This window comes from Gallus gallus, chromosome 4 (genome assembly GCF_016699485.2).
Source record: "Gallus gallus isolate bGalGal1 chromosome 4, bGalGal1.mat.broiler.GRCg7b, whole genome shotgun sequence".
Classification (NCBI taxonomy): domain Eukaryota; kingdom Metazoa; phylum Chordata; class Aves; order Galliformes; family Phasianidae; genus Gallus; species Gallus gallus.
Genome location: NC_052535.1, coordinates 5,834,833 through 5,852,701, shown reverse-complemented (window position 1 = coordinate 5,852,701; position 17,869 = coordinate 5,834,833). Strand labels below are relative to the sequence as shown.

At 33.9% G+C, this 17,869-nt stretch overlaps 1 protein-coding gene across 9 annotated transcripts in view; it reads left to right on the top strand.

The window, feature by feature from the left end:
- The window catches only part of DIAPH2 (diaphanous related formin 2), a 159,865-nt gene that overhangs the window by 59,423 nt on the left and 82,573 nt on the right, over positions 1-17,869 (top strand). For all 9 annotated transcript variants that reach the window (XM_040698666.2, XM_015278161.4, XM_015278159.4 and 6 more), the window contains 4 exons: positions 5,160-5,261; positions 6,637-6,731; positions 10,667-10,768; positions 16,133-16,372. In XM_040698666.2, the coding sequence (XP_040554600.1) occupies positions 5,160-5,261; positions 6,637-6,731; positions 10,667-10,768; positions 16,133-16,372 (539 nt within the window). The remainder of the gene's footprint in view (positions 1-5,159; positions 5,262-6,636; positions 6,732-10,666; positions 10,769-16,132; positions 16,373-17,869) is intronic.

Sequence of the window (17,869 nt, the reverse complement as noted above, 5' to 3'; positions counted from 1 at the left end):
CAGTACCTCTGCAAATAGCACATCTTTGGTAACATTGTTGAAAAATAAAAACTTATCAATAGTTTTCCACTATTATCAGTTTAGTCAAGTTCAATGAAGTTCACTTATTATTAATTAAGTGAAATTTACTTATCTTTCTGTAGCTTTCCAAAAATATTGGATATCCATTTACTTGGCATTCGAAGCTCCTTATTACAGTTCTCTTCCACATTGTTTCATGGGGTCTTTTTATCTCAATGTAATTAATAACTTTAGTTGCTCAAGATACTTCTGTATCTTATAGATCTCTCTATATTTTATTTATATATCCATGTATATCTTTCATTTTGTGTGTGTGTGTGTGTGTATGTATGTGTGTATAGAGAGAAAGAGAGAGAGAGAGCCCTTAAAAACTGTTCTGGCAGTTAATTGTTCCCCATATTCTTGCACCTGTTAGCTTTGCATCTTTTTTTCTGGTAAAAAGAGTAAGAAATAATTTCTTTTGTGTATTTACCTTTGCTGTCTAATACCAGTAAATGCAGCTGGTAAGCCATCTACCAGATGGAAATAAGATGAACTCAGTCTTTCATTTCCCATGACAATAAATGGGCTTTTGTTCACTGTGAGGACAGACTTAAGAGAAAATGGAGAAAATTAAGGCTCAGGTTCTGACAGACTGAAGTTCACTTATATCACCTACATCTCTGCTCCCTCCCCCTCCCCCCCCCTTTTTTTTAGTATCTGGTGCTTCTTTCAGAATACTATTTTTATTGCAAAAGTGACTATTCTGATAATGCAAATACAAAAATATAGACTGAGAAGATGCAGCATGACAATAAAATGGTAAACACTAATGCCATTTACTCCTTTAATTTTGATCCTAACCATATTCATGAATAAAGATTTTTACTGTTAAGCTAAACAATAAATAATAAAAAAAGTAGAGGATTAACACAAACTAAAAACTTCAATGTGGAATAAAATGATTTAACAGCTCTAGAAGCATCAAGTAAAATTGTATGTGTTTCTAAAAATTTGTCATCACATAATGACATTCGGTAGCTAAATTAATGAACAGGTGTAGAACAATAATTTTGGAGCCATGTGTGCTTGCTTTTTTGGTACAGAAATAAGAAGTACTGGTGGGAAGTTTTTTTTTTTTAATTAAGTCTCTGAAGTATTTCAACATCTCTGTGTATGTTCGTTGCTGTGGTTATCATTAGTCTTGCTAAAAGTATTTTGGATTTATATAACACTGTTTAGTGTCACTTTTTTTTTTGTTTAGACCCTACATGAGCGTAAGGACTGTCTCAAATCAACATGAGACAACTAGTGCCCATTTTGTGGGATTATATTAGTTCCAAGCTGAAGGTATCACCAAATGTACCCACTTAAGGTGCACGTGGGTTGATTGCATAATATAACAGAAAAACAGAGCAACAGAAAACAACCCCTTTCAGCATGTTGCATCAGCTTTTTTCCTCTAATGCTGATAAACAAATTTGTTTTTAATAGCGCAATGGAACTAAATTCTGAATGTAAAAAACAGCGCAGTTTATCTAACATGAGAATTTAGATCTATATTTTCTTGTCTTAAGGAGACCTCTACCCATGTTTAAATTACCTTACTTCCTTCTGCTTGATCGTATTGGCTCTCTTTCCCTTTCTCTCTCCTCTTAGCTTGAGATAGATGGTAAAATAAAACCAACCAAAACATGGTATAGGTGTAACCAGTGTGAAATAACTGTGCATTAGTAGGTGATTTGTTGTTAATTTAGAAGACAAATAATAATCTTGCTACTTCCAATCTGAAAGGTGAGTTGATTTTTATATGCAACCATCATTTTCTTTCCTGGAAACAAAATTAAAGTTCACACCTGTATGTGCACCCGTGTGTGTGTATTAGTTACAGAGAAATCTGTGTGTTCACCTGTGTAAATATCCGTGAAAAGGAATTACTCTCAAGATGAAATAGAGATGTAGAGCAGGATAGTTTAAAAAAAGAAATACTTTGCATTGTCAATTTGTGATCTGAAATAAGGACTACTTGACAGGCCTTTTTAAGTCTGAAATCTTCTGTGCTGATATGTAGGTCTCCTTCACAAAATACTTGTGCTTCTAGACTCTTTTACTGAGAACTGGTGAAGGAGATAGTTGACTTACGTATGTAAATGTATGGTTCATGTATGTAAAAGATCCTGCTATCATTTCATGGCTGATAAAGCAGTCAAGCACTGACATAAGTTTGGTGAGTGTATTGTGGGAAGAAAAAGAGCTGAGTCTTGAATTTGCAAGGCTATTGGATCAAGCTTGAAATCAAAGTAGCAAAAAGCTGGTAGCATGCTTAAAAATGGAGAGAGAAACTTTTCCAGAGTACTAAGAGGCAGCTGTCAATCTCAGGAGGGATCTTAGATGAGGATGAAGCCTGTGGAGGAAAGTTTCAGGTACAGTCCATTTGAGTTCCGAAGGAAGTTTTCCTATAGGGGCAGAATAGCATTATATTGGTAATCTGACCTGTTTCTTGCGTTGCCCCATTGCTTAAGCAATTGTGGCATTTCCACGCTACTATACCTTCTTTGTAAAGTATAACTGAATTTGTTATGAAAACCTGGGTTTGTGAATGTTACTAGCTCTAGGTATTGTCTGTAAGACATACTGTCTTGAAAACAAGCTGACTTTGAATGGAGATTCAAGTCACTGCCTTTACTGAAGGGTTCTGACAAATAAGCAGCGCACTAAACCACAGTGTCTCTATGAAGTAAAACATGTTTTAGCTTCTAGATTTTTTTAAATCTTTTTTGAGCTATCCTATATTAACTGCTATAAAGTCCTTATTTAGCTCTCCCTTTGGCTAGATCTCGTGTTGAAAGGTTTGGGAGATTGGCCAGTAGTAATATTTTGATTCTTACTACTTATGTAGCAGTTATTTTTTTGAATTCTGTAATTCATGGATGTGCTGCAGTCAAGCCACTGCTAAAATGGACTACATGATCTGAGGGAGAAAGAGGCACTATGACAGGAAAGGTGTGTTGTTTTTTTTTTTTTTTACCACTCCGATGTTTAATATACTTTCCAGCATGAGTCAATCTCATTTGCATTCTTTGTGTAGAAGAATTTCTAGTAATTTTATGTCTCTTGTAAGTCTTAAGTTGGTAAGATTGGTGTTGATGCTGAGTTGCAATTTTGTAATCGAATAAGCATTGATTTAGGTATTTCTCCTTGTTTTTTTGTGACTTGGCATAAAGGAGTTGTTAATCACGTGCTTGAAAGGATTAGAACCTTTGGAAAGAATCTTTAGTCTCTTCCAAATGGAAAGTTTTAATCTAACCTAGATATTAACTATTTATATGATTTATAAGTGATTGTGTTACAGCCCCCTACAGGCTGAAGCACATAAGAGTAGCTGTTTATTACAAAACTGTTGAAGGTTTGAAGTTGTGTGTTCTAATTGTGGCAAATAGTTTCATAGCCCCTAGAGGACTGTGGTCTGGAGACAGTTGAGGAGAAAGAGACTTGAAAATGGGTTATTTGACGAGTACGGTTATGAGTTCTATGTCAGTCCATTTTATGTGGGTCTCTTTAAATACAAACAAACGAAAACCCTATGATTTAGAATCTGAGCCTATCCAAATCCAGTGTTTATTCATTTAGTTATTTATTGGGCTCGTGTAACACCCTTGCCATTAAATTCTTGCTCACAAATCTGTTTCTCTCTCTATTTCTGATCAGGTGTATGTGAATTATCACATAGTAACATAAGTGTTTTATTCCCTTGCTTTTGCTTATTGAATACTGAATATTTTGGTTAACCTTGCAATATTTTAAGAATGAAGAGATGAACTCTGGCTCTGAGTATTTTGTTTTAGCTAATTAAGGAGCAGGACTGTCATCTTCTGTTCACAACTGACATGACAAGAATAGTCAGTGACCGGATTGGTAACAATGTGTTCTTCACCATGTTTACTTAAGGACTTCATTATTTATGGAGATCCAGAAGGTTTCGTTCTTAAACAAATGAAGCTATGAATAGGTCACTTATCTTCTTGAGTCATTTTTCCTAACTGTCTCACCAGACACAGGTTTATGCTTTTCAGTAGTTTCTGTTCACATAACAGAACTCGTAATGTTTATTGCATTGTCATGGGAAAACTCATTTTTTTACTGATTTTTACTTTATTTTTGGCTGTTGAGCACCTAGTTTTATTTCCTTGTTTAAGTGAGGGGGAAAAGTAACGATGAGTATTTGATTAATTCATGGAGGGTCAATTAGGGGTTTTGAACTGTAGCACATCATAGTTAACAGGTCAGTGCTGGTGGGAGTTTTGAGTATTGTCTGTGTATGAGATGGAAAAAAAGTTGACATGTAGCACTGTCCTTGTTCAAATATAAATCAAGTTGGTCATACGTGCATGCAGAATAATAGCAGGGGGAAAAGAAGAGCAAGCAGTGTATCGTTGCAGAGTTGTCTTTTTGTTTTAGCCTTTTCTGCCTTAGGCTTTTTAGAGGTAGCTGGAGATGAGGGAACTGTCTTGGACTAGTTCAGCTAATGCTGGTATGAAAATGCCTGAGGTAAACTAATTATTCAAGTGGTATAAACCCATAAGTATGTTGAATTATGCAGAAAATCTAGCATACCTTTTAGTGACTTTGTTACCAAGTTGCTTTCTGTATAATTCTAAGTATCAAATACAAAGCTAATGTCACTAGTAAAGAGCAAAACAAAATACAAGAAAATAACTAGTAAAAAACCTACCTTTGCAGATTTATAGTGTGATAAATGTCAAATACCTTATCTTATTGCTTTTGAATGAAGAACTTCAAATGGTATTTGTGTTTAAACAGAGGGCACTCACGTGTTTTGAGGTAATACCTATTTGATGCATTTTTAAAGATGTTTGCAATAAACTGGAGCTCAAGATAGCAGAATGTGTGGGTTAAAATAAAAAGCAATTTGATTGTGTAGAAAAAAAAAGCATTGTCTTATTAAAGTTTTCATTTCACTTATAATTTTATAAATTTGTTATTTGATTCTTTATATATTTTACAGTACATAAAGACAAAGGATTTGCTTTCCTTGAGCCGATTCTCATAAATGTACTATTATGGCTTTCTCGTTAAGTTGCTATTAGTCTTTCAAGAGTTGGAGTATTTAATAAATACCTTTTTTTTTTTTTTTTCAGCTAAAAAGGCAGTAGAAAAACAAGAAGAGAAGAAAACAGAACAGTCAAAGAAAAAGAACAAAGTATTAAGAGTTTTGGATGGAAAAACTTCACAAAACTTATGTAAGTGATGTCAGATGTTTCAGGTGAATATGTAATTATCTTGTCTACATGGCTATTCTTAAATCTTCTTCCTTTGTTTACATCTACAATATTTTTCTAGAACTAAGCAATGTGAGCCAATTTCTATCTTTTTAGCTCAGAAAAGTTGTATACGTACATGATTTAAATGCATTATACAACCTTGGAAAGCCTAAATGTAAAAAAAAAAATGTTGTAGACTTAAATGTTAATGAATTATATTGTCTTTGTACTGAGAAGGTTGATTCTTCCTATAATTGCTTTAGACAGGCAGTATAATTAAATTATAGTCATTGATTCAGGGAAGTCAGTATTGGTAGGGTTTAGGTTATGGCCTCTCAGGCCACAGCTCTGACAACTTTTCAGTTAGAGCAGTGCAGAAAGAGCATGGTGGCAGCTGGACTTCTAAAGAGGATATTGCCAAATAGGATAAATTAGGAATATATGATACTGTTATAAGGAAAATAGCCTCACCTCTTAAAATTTAACTTTTTATTTTAAAGGGCAGTACACTTTTATTTGAATAAGAAATATCCTAAAATGTCACTAGTTCATGTATGCTTGTGGCAAATCAAGTATGTAAAACCAAATCTGTGCGTTGTTTATTACCACATTCATGAATAAACTTCCCTAAGCAAAAAATGTGCTATGACATGAGTGATATAAAAATTCAAATCAGGAATTGAAAATATGGTTGCATGAAAGTCAACCATAGTAGTTGGGTGGAATATATAGTACTTCATGAAAAACAGTATATTAACCTGTCTGTGTTAGGGATGTTTTGGTGTTTTTAGAACAGGGCTCTGCTGAGATGTTATAACAGCCTGAGATCAAATTACTTTGAGAAATCCTTTTTTGAAGTGTGTACAGTACATGTAGCTTCTTCTATAAGGACTTAGGTTGTTTTGTTTCTTTGCTTTTGATAAGGAATTTTTAAAAAAATATTATGTGAATATTATACAAATTATCAATTCTAGGAATTGATTATAGCTTGATAAACAGAATGGATGCTGAAATCTTCTAATTGCAGAACAAATCTCTTTTAGTTGTAATACAAGTATATTGCTATTCATAAAACTGGGACTTTATTTTGACAGATGAGTAACACCACTCAGGAGCAACTGAGACTGCTTAAACAGTTAACTCTTCTCATGGTTTCATTTCCTAGCAAAAAGATCTATTATAATTTGGATAGAAATAACATGTTTCATGTAACGTTTTATACAGGAAAATTTCATTATGAGTTATGTAAATTTGGATCAAGATGATTGTTTTTTAGTTGCTGGAATTGAAATTTCCATTCTTGCATCTCTCTTTTTGGCCTTTTTGATTCTAATTATTTCTTACTGAATTTCAGCAATATTTTTGGGTTCTCAACGTATGCCTTATGAAGAAATAAAAAATATCATTTTAGAGGTTAATGAAGAGAAGCTGACTGAAACCTTTGTTCAGGTATGTAAACATTGGCTAGTTTTGTTCATAGCATATTGTACATGTAGTAATGACATAGAAATATAAGAATTCAAGAGTAAGAATGTGTAGAGTTTTCTGGATATCTGCTACAAACGCTTCACTTGAATATAGTGTTTCGTTTTTGTCTACTTTTATATACCGTTACATAGATCTGTAAAACTGTCTTTCAAAAAGACTTTTTGTTAATAGTACCTTTTAATTTTTCACTTTATTAAGTTTCTCTTTCAAAAGGAATCTCTGATACTAGCTTTTGAGCTTGAGAAAATTACATAGTTTAAACTAGCCATTAAGTTTCATCACGCTTCTTTAAAAACTTCTGCTTGTCAGTAAAACAGACCTGCTCCTGATGTCATTTAATCTTTAAGGCCAAAATTTCTCAGCCAGAGAGAAGAAAATTTGCTATACAGTTTCTTACCATCTCTTTATATTCCTCACTGCAGAAGAGCAATCTTTTTGGAAGCAGCATTAGCAGAGAAACAGGCAAACCTCAAACAATGACGTACCACACCAACAACATTAGTGTTTAATCATTTTCTTTTAATACCCTGTGCAGATTCATGATTTTGTGGCTTAGCTGATCTAGTCTTCACTAAATGATGCCTTTCTAGCAAATGCAGTGGGCTGCTGTTTGTCCTTTCATCCTTCACTGCACCTGCTTGTGTCCCTGCTCCTGTTCCCATAAGGCTTTCTAAATGAGTGTTTTCCTCCTTTCTTGGAAAATAACCGTTCTAGGGAGACTGGGCTAAACTGAGTTGCCTGTTGTGTTTACACAGTTAACATTCATAATTTAGTCAAAATTTAGTATGGAAAAAAAAACCCAAACAAAATTAGCTTTACTGCATTTCAGAACGTATAGTGTACACTGTATTTATCAAATTAACTTAAATTTGTATATAATCTGCAGTTTTGTCTCTTGTCACTAAGCTTCTCCTACATTTCTGGAGATATCTTCTCTTGAGGCTCCAAAGAAAGAGTTGTCTCACTCTGATAAACCTCAAATTACTGAGGTCATAGAATCAAAAACACAAATTGAATATTGAAAAATCTCATTTGTATTTCATCTGAGATAACCTTTTTGGTATAATTAATTTATTTAGAAATTAATGTGAGTAGGAAGTCTTGCAGTTATGATCCAGGATATCTGATTGTTTAAGAAGCCTGCAGGATTAGTAATATTAAAGAAGTCATTAGGGACTGAAAAAACACCATGAATACGTCTAGCCCATCCTTGACCTGCTTGCTGTGTGAGTAGAGTGAAAATATCAAAAAAACCTTGAAACTGCAAAAACACTGTTTAACTTCGGCTACTATATTGGTGCATTAGTTTTTGGTCACAAGAAAATAAACTCCATCCCACCCAGAATCCAGTATAGCATAAAACACAAAAAATGTGATTGTAAGGTCTATCGGTCAAACCGTTCCAGTAGGTAATTGTTATGTTTATGAATAATGCACATCTAAGACATTATCTAGAATACTTAACACATTTTTCAGAAATGAATTTAAAATGGAGAAACTGAACTTGAAAACTACTTAAGATGATTGAGCAATGGAGAAACAGTTTATAGAAGGAAGCTAGAAAAGAATGGCTTGATTAGATTAGCAATATAAGTAGCTGAGAGGGAATCTAAATTATCACTATACTGGGAGAAGAGATATATATATAAGCAATAGGGAGGAAAATGACGATACTTAAGTAAAAGGCAGTGTTAACCACAGAATAAATGTGTATGAATTAGTCATGAATGCAGCCATGACAGTAATGTGGCTGCTTAGAATCATCTAAAAAATGAGACTTTGGATTCCCACAGTAAGATTAATTACTTTTATTTGGCAGTTAATCCACTTTTATAAATAACTGGTCTGTCAGAGTTACTTCTAAGAGCAAGGAGACTTACCTGATGACCCCCAGGAGGTTGCTTCTCTATTTCCAAAGACAATTTTAGAAAAGTATTGGAGTAAAGGGACTGTATCATTTATTTGATTTTTTTTCTGCTTTATTTTTGCTCTGATCTTCCAATTAAGTGACTCAGTAACTAATTTACCAGTTTAATAGTCTTCAGTGTTAGTAATTGGAAAACTTCTTCAAAGCAAACCTTGCTTGCTTTCATGCTTAGTTAAACTTGAACTTTATGAAAATGCACATGGAGAAACTACTTTATTCCAAGTATCACAGTGGTGAAAACTAAAGGTTCAGGTTGGATATTAGAAAAAAAATATCAGAAAGAGTGGTTGGCTCTGGAATGGCTAGGCTGCCCAGGGAGGTGGTTAAGTAGCTGTCCCTGAAAGTGTTCGAGAAATGTTTAGATGTGGCATAAAGGGATATGGCTTAGTGAGGAAATACTAGTGGAAGGTAGGAGTTTGGACTAGATGATCTTGGAGGCCTTTTCCGACTTTGGTGACTTTGTGATTCTATGATTGCATAACTGAGCATACAGACAACTGCTCTATCCTCTGAAGCACTTGTTTCTTGCTACTTTTCAATCTTACACTATCATACTTAGTAAAATTTATTGGATTAAGTAGGCTGTGTACATGGTCAATGATGACAGTGCAGTTCTGTGAGAAAAGCACACTAGGGAAATTCATTCTTTGTTCTTTTTGTGTCTTTGAAAGAGTACATTTTCTAAGCATGTCCATGTAAAATATCATTTTTAGCAGAATTGAGGGCATTTTAAACTAGTAAGAGAAAATGCCAGCCTATAAATGTCAGACTTTAAAAAAAAAAAAAAAACCTTTTCTTACATTTATAAACATCTTTTTACATTTGTTAGAGCTTGCATTGTGCTAAATACATTATGAAACTATTTCCTAAATTACTGACAAGAATTTGAATATGTGACCATTGAATGCTTGTTTCATTTTGTATTGTTCAGTACAATTAAGTGAAAATAAGCATATTTAAACATGTTTCCAAATGTGTGTGTTAATATGTATACTGATAGCTGACATAAAAAATGTGTGTCTGATGTTTAATGTGGGAACCTTGTAATTGACTCAAAGTCAGCATGGAATGTTGTTATACAAGCATATTGTTGAAAGTTGCATAGTTTGAAATGAGTTTTGTTCTATAACTGAGATATAGCTAGCCTGTGACTTCCTTGGGAAAAAAGAAACAAACATTTTCCTCCCCCTACAAACCCTTTTGGGCAGTACTTTTTATTTGATGTGTGTTTGCCAAAGCATGTAGTTTGCGCTGCGCTGATCATTTATCTCTGGCTGAATTCTGAATCAAAAAGAACGGTGATCTGACTTTCAAGCCTTGGAAGTGTAATGGAGCTCATCCTCTTGGAATTCATTTTCAAATGTTCAAGGGACTAGAATGCAATCAGAACACAGGCCTACTCCTTTTCTCTTGAATCTCTGAGGTCCAAGATTGGAGAGACTCAGGAGTTAAGATCATGTAACAAATTAGACTTTTGGGAATATGGACTCCACTGAGTTCATGTGTCTTCAAAAATGTTGAAAGTTGAATTCACCTTCCAGTATATTTGTCCAGTTTTGAGATGGTGTTTTTTTTTTTGTGTACAGGTATTTTGAATAAGAACTAAAGATTATTTTTATGTGGTTATGTTTGGATTGATGCATACCACTTTTTCTTCTTTACTATTTAATAAGTAGTATGAAATTGTGAGGGCAAAACAGTTGGCATGTAAAGAATAATTCTTCTGGGTCTGACAGTAGTTGAGAATTTTTTCTGTAGCTTTTTGATACTGAGAGGTTGTTCTTCAAATTGAAGACAGCAACAATGGTATGTATTAATTATTTGTTTGATTTGAAGTTTATATAGTGTCTAAGCTATGTAAATAAAAGATTTTCTCATGCATTTCTATGCTATGTTATTTTTAGTGTGTTATTTGAAGATCATAGCTCATTCATTGTACTAAGTTTAACATAATGTCTTTTTGTTTTAGGCTGTAATAAAGAATCTCCCTGAACAGAAAGAAATTAATGCCTTAGCTGCATTGCAGGATGAATATAACGATCTTGCTGAGTCAGAACAATTTATAATCGTGGTATGTATTAGTGCAGTAACTAACTGGAGAGAATTATTGTATCAAATAGATGAAAAAAAAAAAGTAGGTTTAAAGTATTTTGGTTAGTGTTATTCTGCATTAGCAAAATGTTGATATATTTATTGATCAGCAAGAACCTAAAATACAAATATTTACTTTTTTTCTGGTAGAAAGTACAGCATATAGTGGAGAGGAACAGGCATTTTTGCCACACTGAGTCTTTTGTCTTATCCTTATCTTACAATGTCATGTGTGAAAGGCTTATGTGTTTACTGAATTTGGAGTGTTCTTCATGTTTAAGTTAAATTTTTAAGGGCTCATAAAAGATCCATTTACTCTGTGGCAATGACAGCTTTGATAAATTTATTTTGCTATATTGAAAACTGAACAGCTGAAAGATAATATGCCCCATAATATCTTGCTTCAAGTTTTACCTTTTGAGAAAGTGAACAAATACGACCACTGGTAAGGAGATGAAAGATTTATTGGTGTGAGAAGTTATGTTATCTGTTAGTGTCTTATTTTAGTCAATAGAAAGCTTTTTCAGAAGTTGAACTTAATATTACATGTGGGTATCTTCCACTTCAGGATATTTTATGATATGTACCTACTGTATGTGTACATACTATATGTAAATATATGTGTATATATATGCATACAAGCTTCTGCAGTGGCTCTACAAGTGTGAATTTTTATAATAATTGAAACTGTAGATCACATTCTGTTTCTGTTACTAGTGTTCAGTGCATACATATAATCCAAAAATAGGAACATAAGGTGGTACAATGGCTAGAACCAGTCTCTGAATGCAATTATGCAATTTGCATAAACTACCAAATGTGCTGGTACATGATTATATGATACCAAGTATTAAAGTAGAACTAGAAAGACTGCACAGATTACTGAATACATGCCGACAGGTAATTGTTTGTAACAGAGTACTAAACTAGGACTTGAAAGACTTTTTGCTGCTGGTCTTCCAAAGATATTTGTAGCAATTGGACAGATCAATACAATGGAAAAAGTGATACAACAAAGGTGTTAGTGTTATGACAAAAGGACTGGCGCAATGGAGAGGTGCTATAAAGGAAGGAAAGAAGATTGCTTACCCGTATGAGAAGATTCTAGGTTTGTAGGGGGAAGCTTCACTGAGGAGGGATCTCCAGGAGGAGATCCTTCCCCAGTGGCAGTCAGCTCTTCAGTGGGGTCTAAGAGGAGCCAGGCTCCACCCCTTCTGGTCACACATGTGAAATGCCTTCACCTGTGCTCCCAAGGCTGACCTGGTTCTTTCCCAGGTGCTCAATCAGTGGTTCAGGCCATGACTCAACAGTTCCCATTCAATACTATACAGAGCTAACAAATTAGTTGTTATTTTTACTTCTATTTTGTTCTAAAAGATTACACTGAAGGTTATCAGCTTGGTAATGTCTTCTTTTAAAAGGTATTCTTAGCACTGGAGGAACTAGGCTTGTTCTTGTTGGAATTTTATGGTATGCTATAAGGTAAAATATATTGAAAGAGAAATAGAGGTCCTTAAAAGAAGGAAGGGAAATAGTTTATACTTTACTTAAGTAGTTTATTTATTTATTTAAAAGACACTGGTGTAAGTTTGCTTCAGAAGTGTCTTTGGAATGATATGTTTGGATGCAGGGAATGTGACTTTGACCTAATTAGATTTGTTTTTAGAGAAATTAGAAAATGAAAGGTATTCATGAATTCTTTTGCAAACTTCGAGTCTATTGATTTTAAATTATTTATGAAAAGCATAAAGTTTTAAAAATGTTTGAGAACAAGGATAAGGAAATTTAGTAGAATGTGTTTGGTATGAATGTTTACATTTTATGAAATTTCCTCATCCTTCTGAAAAAAACATGTTTTGGGAACAGTTTTATTTTTTTTATATTTATTTTAATGTTTTCTGCACATAATTATATGGTCTTTTAAAACCTCTGTCGGAGCACTTTGTTCTCTCCTGTCATGTAACAGATGCTTGTATTGACTAAAACAATGTGATAAAATGACAGTAGTACTTTAAGCCCTACAACAGAGAGGGCTCTTGTTCTCTGGGAAGGAATGCAGGTCAGAACAACTGCACTGTCTACTGATTGCATCATGCCTACTTTTGAAATGGCAAAGAGCGGATCTTAAGAGGGAGCGACTGATGCAAAAAACGAGTATTCTCTTACTCTACCCTTGCATATAATAACAATAATAAAAAAAGACAAAAATAGGCTGAATGAAGTTGCACGTTGCATACATTTTGTACAAGGAGAATATAAAAAATGTTTAAGGAAAACACTGGATGGAAGCATGCAAGGTAGAGGTGTTCAGACAAGTGACTGACTATGAATTCCTTTCAGTTAACTATTTAGCAAAATAAATTCAGAAAATTGTCTAATGATCTTGATTTAAGCCATTACTGTAGACATTTCTCCTTTTCACTGTTCTTGGTTTCCTACTGCAGCAGCCTTGATCTTTGTGCCTGAGATCTTCTCCCAGCTTGATCCCTCCTTTTGCTGTATATTTCTATTTATAAACATCATACCCTCCTTGTCACTTCAGCTTCAACCTTTCTCTTGTATTCAGTTTCACTGCGTTTTTCTCTCTGGCTTTTACATAATGATATTTTTGGAGTGGAATGCTGTATACCTGCATTTTCCAATCATTCTGTTCTCTGATATGTAATAGCAAACAGTAAAGCACTGCTGGAGCTGTGCTCAGTGTTTACCCACCTTCACTGTCAAATATGTTATCCTTGCATACAGTCATAAGTTTCTGAACACCATCCCATCTTCTGCTGCTTCTCTCTCACCATCCACCTTCAAGGACCCACCTTCTGTTTCCATTTTCTCTCTTCTTCCTTTATGGAAGTTACAAATGGCAGTTGAGCACTATAGACAGAAGAGTGGATGCTGTGGATTAATGTTGATAGGGGCATGGAAAAAGTAGAAAGGAAAAGAGAAAGCTGCACAATGCATATAAATGACAATTCAAGACCCTTTTCAGTTTTATGTTATCAAATGTTATTCATAATGGAGTGCATGAGAACACTTGGAGACTTTTTGTACTCTTATTTGGAAGTTTTTTTTCTACTTCTAATTGAGAAGACCAGAGGATAGAACAACTTGTTCTCTTGCTTTGTCTTGATGTAGCAGTAATCTAGTAGAAATTGATGAAGTTGCCAAGATCCAACTAGTGTATATTAAGTATGTGTAGAAAGTAGATGTTCTGAGTACACTTCTTACCTGAGTAAGAATTTATTTTGTTTACCAGATAGGTAGCTGAAAACCACTTGAAATGAGAAAACGGCCTTGGGGTTTTTGCAGTTGTTGAATAGTTTAATTTTTTTAATTGAGCATCCAACAAATCTAGTACTTCATGCTTTTTCACTGCTTTTATCTAATAGTGTGATTTGTTTTTTATTTCAATGATTCACTTGATTCTGCCAGCAGTTTTTCCCAGAAAACTACGTATCTAAAGGAAAGTCACTGGGTTGGCTATATCCTGTTGGTTTTCTTAGAGACATGGTGTCTTGCATTTATCTGACTTGTGACTACTATTGGATTGAATCTAAATGGTTTTTGCTTTTTTTCCACTGAAACGTGTTGTCAAAATCATAAAAATATCCTTATTTTTAGAATTGTTTCTTTGTGATTGAGGAAAGCTTAGAGGAGTTGTCAGTATTATTTGGTGGAGTGTTAAGTAGAAAAATTTGTTAAATGAAAATGGTGATGTTTTGTTTGCCTTATGAAGGGATTAAGTTTTCCGGAGCTTATTTGCATATTCAATTTTATCATCTAGTTTAGTAAAAAACAAACAAGCAAAAAAAAAACAATAAAAACCCTGGTTTTATGATCTAAAGCTTTTGGCATCTTTTTTAGTCTCATTTTGAATAGAAATAAAGATTGTAGATTGATGAAGATTAAAGCAGATTAAGTGATTAATTTTGACTTTGGTTACTGCATCTCAGTGAAGGTAGATGCTTTTCAAAGCAGAAATTTCCAGTATAATGTTTCTGAAATGCAAGGTGTTTAGCAAACTGTCTCAGGGCTGAATGTTGATGACTTGCAGGGGCTCAAATAAACATTTCTGATAATGGAGATTTATTTAAAATCTGAGAAGGAAAAAAAGAAACGCTAGTTATACTGAAACATTTCCGATACATTTATTTTCCTCACAAAAAAAAAAAATCTTGGCTGCTGAAGGAGATGTGGTAGTGGTTTGCACAACAGAGATGAGCGCATAAAAAACCTTGTTTTGATAGCCATGATGTGTGATTTGTCACATAACCAAGCTTTTCTTTCAGGAGGACAAAGTCCTTCAGGAACACCACTGATAGTGAATGCATTGGGGGAGAAATCTTTCTGTATTCTGCTAATTAAAATTAAGATTTAGATTTGGAAGGTAATCACTCTTGCATTTAAATGAAAATTTTTAAGTGGATTAAAAATTTTCAGTATATTTATCTTAATTTTCTAAGTGTCTTTTATCAATTAGTGTCCATTGCTAAGTAGAAGGAAATATTATTGATTACTTGTGGAAAATATGGAAGAGAAGGTATTTTGGTATTTAGAATAATGAAATTGGTCTTGGAGATTTAAGCTAATCAAATTACTATCGGAGATGCTTTTCAGCATCTGTGTCAGGTATTGTTTTACTACAGTGTGATTTATGTCAGGAAGTAATTAGTGCTATACTACCCTTGCAAACAGAGGATAATAACTTGGGGGAGAAGTTTGACAAAGTTTGTTTAAAAGGACAGAAAGATACCGGATTGAAACACAGGTAGTATTTTGTTTACACTTTGTGATGTTATGTGATGAGAACCTCCTGAGGGGGTCCCTAAGGATTTGTCTTTTTTTTTCTCCCACTGCTTCCCCTGTGGCCAAGTGTAACTTGACAACTGTGCATCAGCTCAGTAAGAAAATCTAAAAATGAGAAATATAATTCTCAAGTTTAATCAGATGTCTGTAGGTTTACATTTGTGCTGGTATTAGCACAGACACTTGAGAGATCATTGTACTGTTTTGGAAAGAAGATCTGAGAAGCTTATATTCTAATGGTGACTTTAATGGAGCTGTGACAATAAGTTTGGCATGTGTATCTTCAGACTAATCTTGAGTTCTTATTAAGAGATGGAACTGGCTTACATTTACTGCACTGTGTGGAGGGATTTTGGTATTGTGTATTTGTTGCCAGGGGGTATGTACAGGTACAGTTTCTTGGAAAATACAAGGTAAATAATGGAAACATACAAAAAGTATAGTCTTCCAATTGACTGCCCAATATTTTTTAATATAAGCTATTTTACACAAGTAATCTTTTGTTCTTTTATGTTCTGATTTAATATTTCTTGTTTTGTAGATGAGTTCAGTGAAACTGTTGAGGTCACGTCTCAATGCAATTCTTTTCAAACTTTCATTTGAAGACCATATAAACAATATCAAGCCTGGCATTATGGCAGTTACACTAGCTTGTGAAGACCTGAGGAAGAGTGAAAGCTTTAGTAAGCTTCTGGAGTTAGTGTTGTTCCTTGGCAACTATATGAACACTGGCAGCAGAAATGAACAGTCTCTTGGTTTTAACATCACATTCCTTTGCAAGGTAAGATGAAGCTATGATACTGCTGAGTGCAAATTCATGAAGCTCTTAATATGTAAGAAACAGCCCCAAGAAGGGAAAAACAATCAATATTGTTGACTTACACATGCCTATTTTTAATAATGGATGCAAAAATATAGGATAAACTGATCTAGGATGGTCTCCTGATGTAGCTGACCTACTCACTGCACTGGTGATTTAAGACAGTTGTTCAGTTGTAACCATTCTGAGTGTTTCTGGAGTGTACAGGTGGAACAGCATTTTAATTTGAATTTGTCTGTCGTCTTTTCAATAGTATACACATGGAACTTGTTATTTTAAATACTCTAGTTACTTGTCTCTTATTTCTGTCTTCCATCGTACTATCCATCCAGCAAGAAATACATATTTGGAATTTAATATATATGTTATCATTCTATGCTAAAATTCACTTGTGATTTCAAAATAAACAATGCCAGTTTAAGAATTTAAAGAAGTGCTGCTATAAATGGTAATATGTGTGTAAGACATTGATCTGAAGTTGAATATATCAGTTGGTGAAGTACTTACCTTAGAAATACAATGATGAAAAATCTGTAAGCAGATGCAGAAAAAGTTAACATATATCTTGCCAAGGAGTTTTTCCATTAGTTTTTTTGTGCGGTGTAATCTGAGGGCCCATTTTTCAAGTCTCTGTTTAGGGCCCTGGGGAAGTCTGATGTGAACCTCTAAGTGTTGTAACCTTGGGGGGACAGCAACCTTTCAAATACATAACAAGTCTGATCTGACATATGACAGCGGAGAAAGAGTCTATGTTTTCAATAGTTTAAAACACAGACTTTGCCAATTTTAGGTAAAATAAAAAAACTTCACCTGCAAAGCAATTTCATTTTAATAAATGAATGTTTTAAACTGTATCTAAGTTTAAGGTGTTTTTATAAATCTAGTGCTGCCTTTTTTTTCAATAGTGTTTGAATCTAAAGGGAAATTAATGTGCAAATACTAAAGTATTTCTTAATATATTTCTTAATGGAGGGGGAGGGGAAGTGATGACTGAGCTTGAGAGATACTTTAGCATAGCATAGCTTCAAGAAGGTATTCTTGCACTCCAGGTTACTTATGAATTGCTTTCAATGCAAATTCTACAGATGTTGACACAGCTAATGTAGATCCTGCAAATTGTTCTCTACTGAACTGAATAATTGCTGAAGCGTAGCTATCTGTGCTTACAGCTAAATTCCATTTAAAGTAACTGAGATAAAAATTTATGACTACTTGTCTTGCCCTCAGAAACAGAATCTGTTAACTTTTTTTTTTTGTTTTCAGGACATGTTTCTGTAGGAAGTACTTTTTTTTTTTTTTTCCCTGTGAGATTTAGAGTAAATATTTAAAACATTATTTGTAATAAAATACAGTGCAGTGCATTTAGGTACTAAGCATGTTTTGTCCACTTCAGTGGAGTTTCTTCTTGTGTGTGCAACCATATTAAGAGAGCTGTTTATTATTTTAAAACCAGAACTT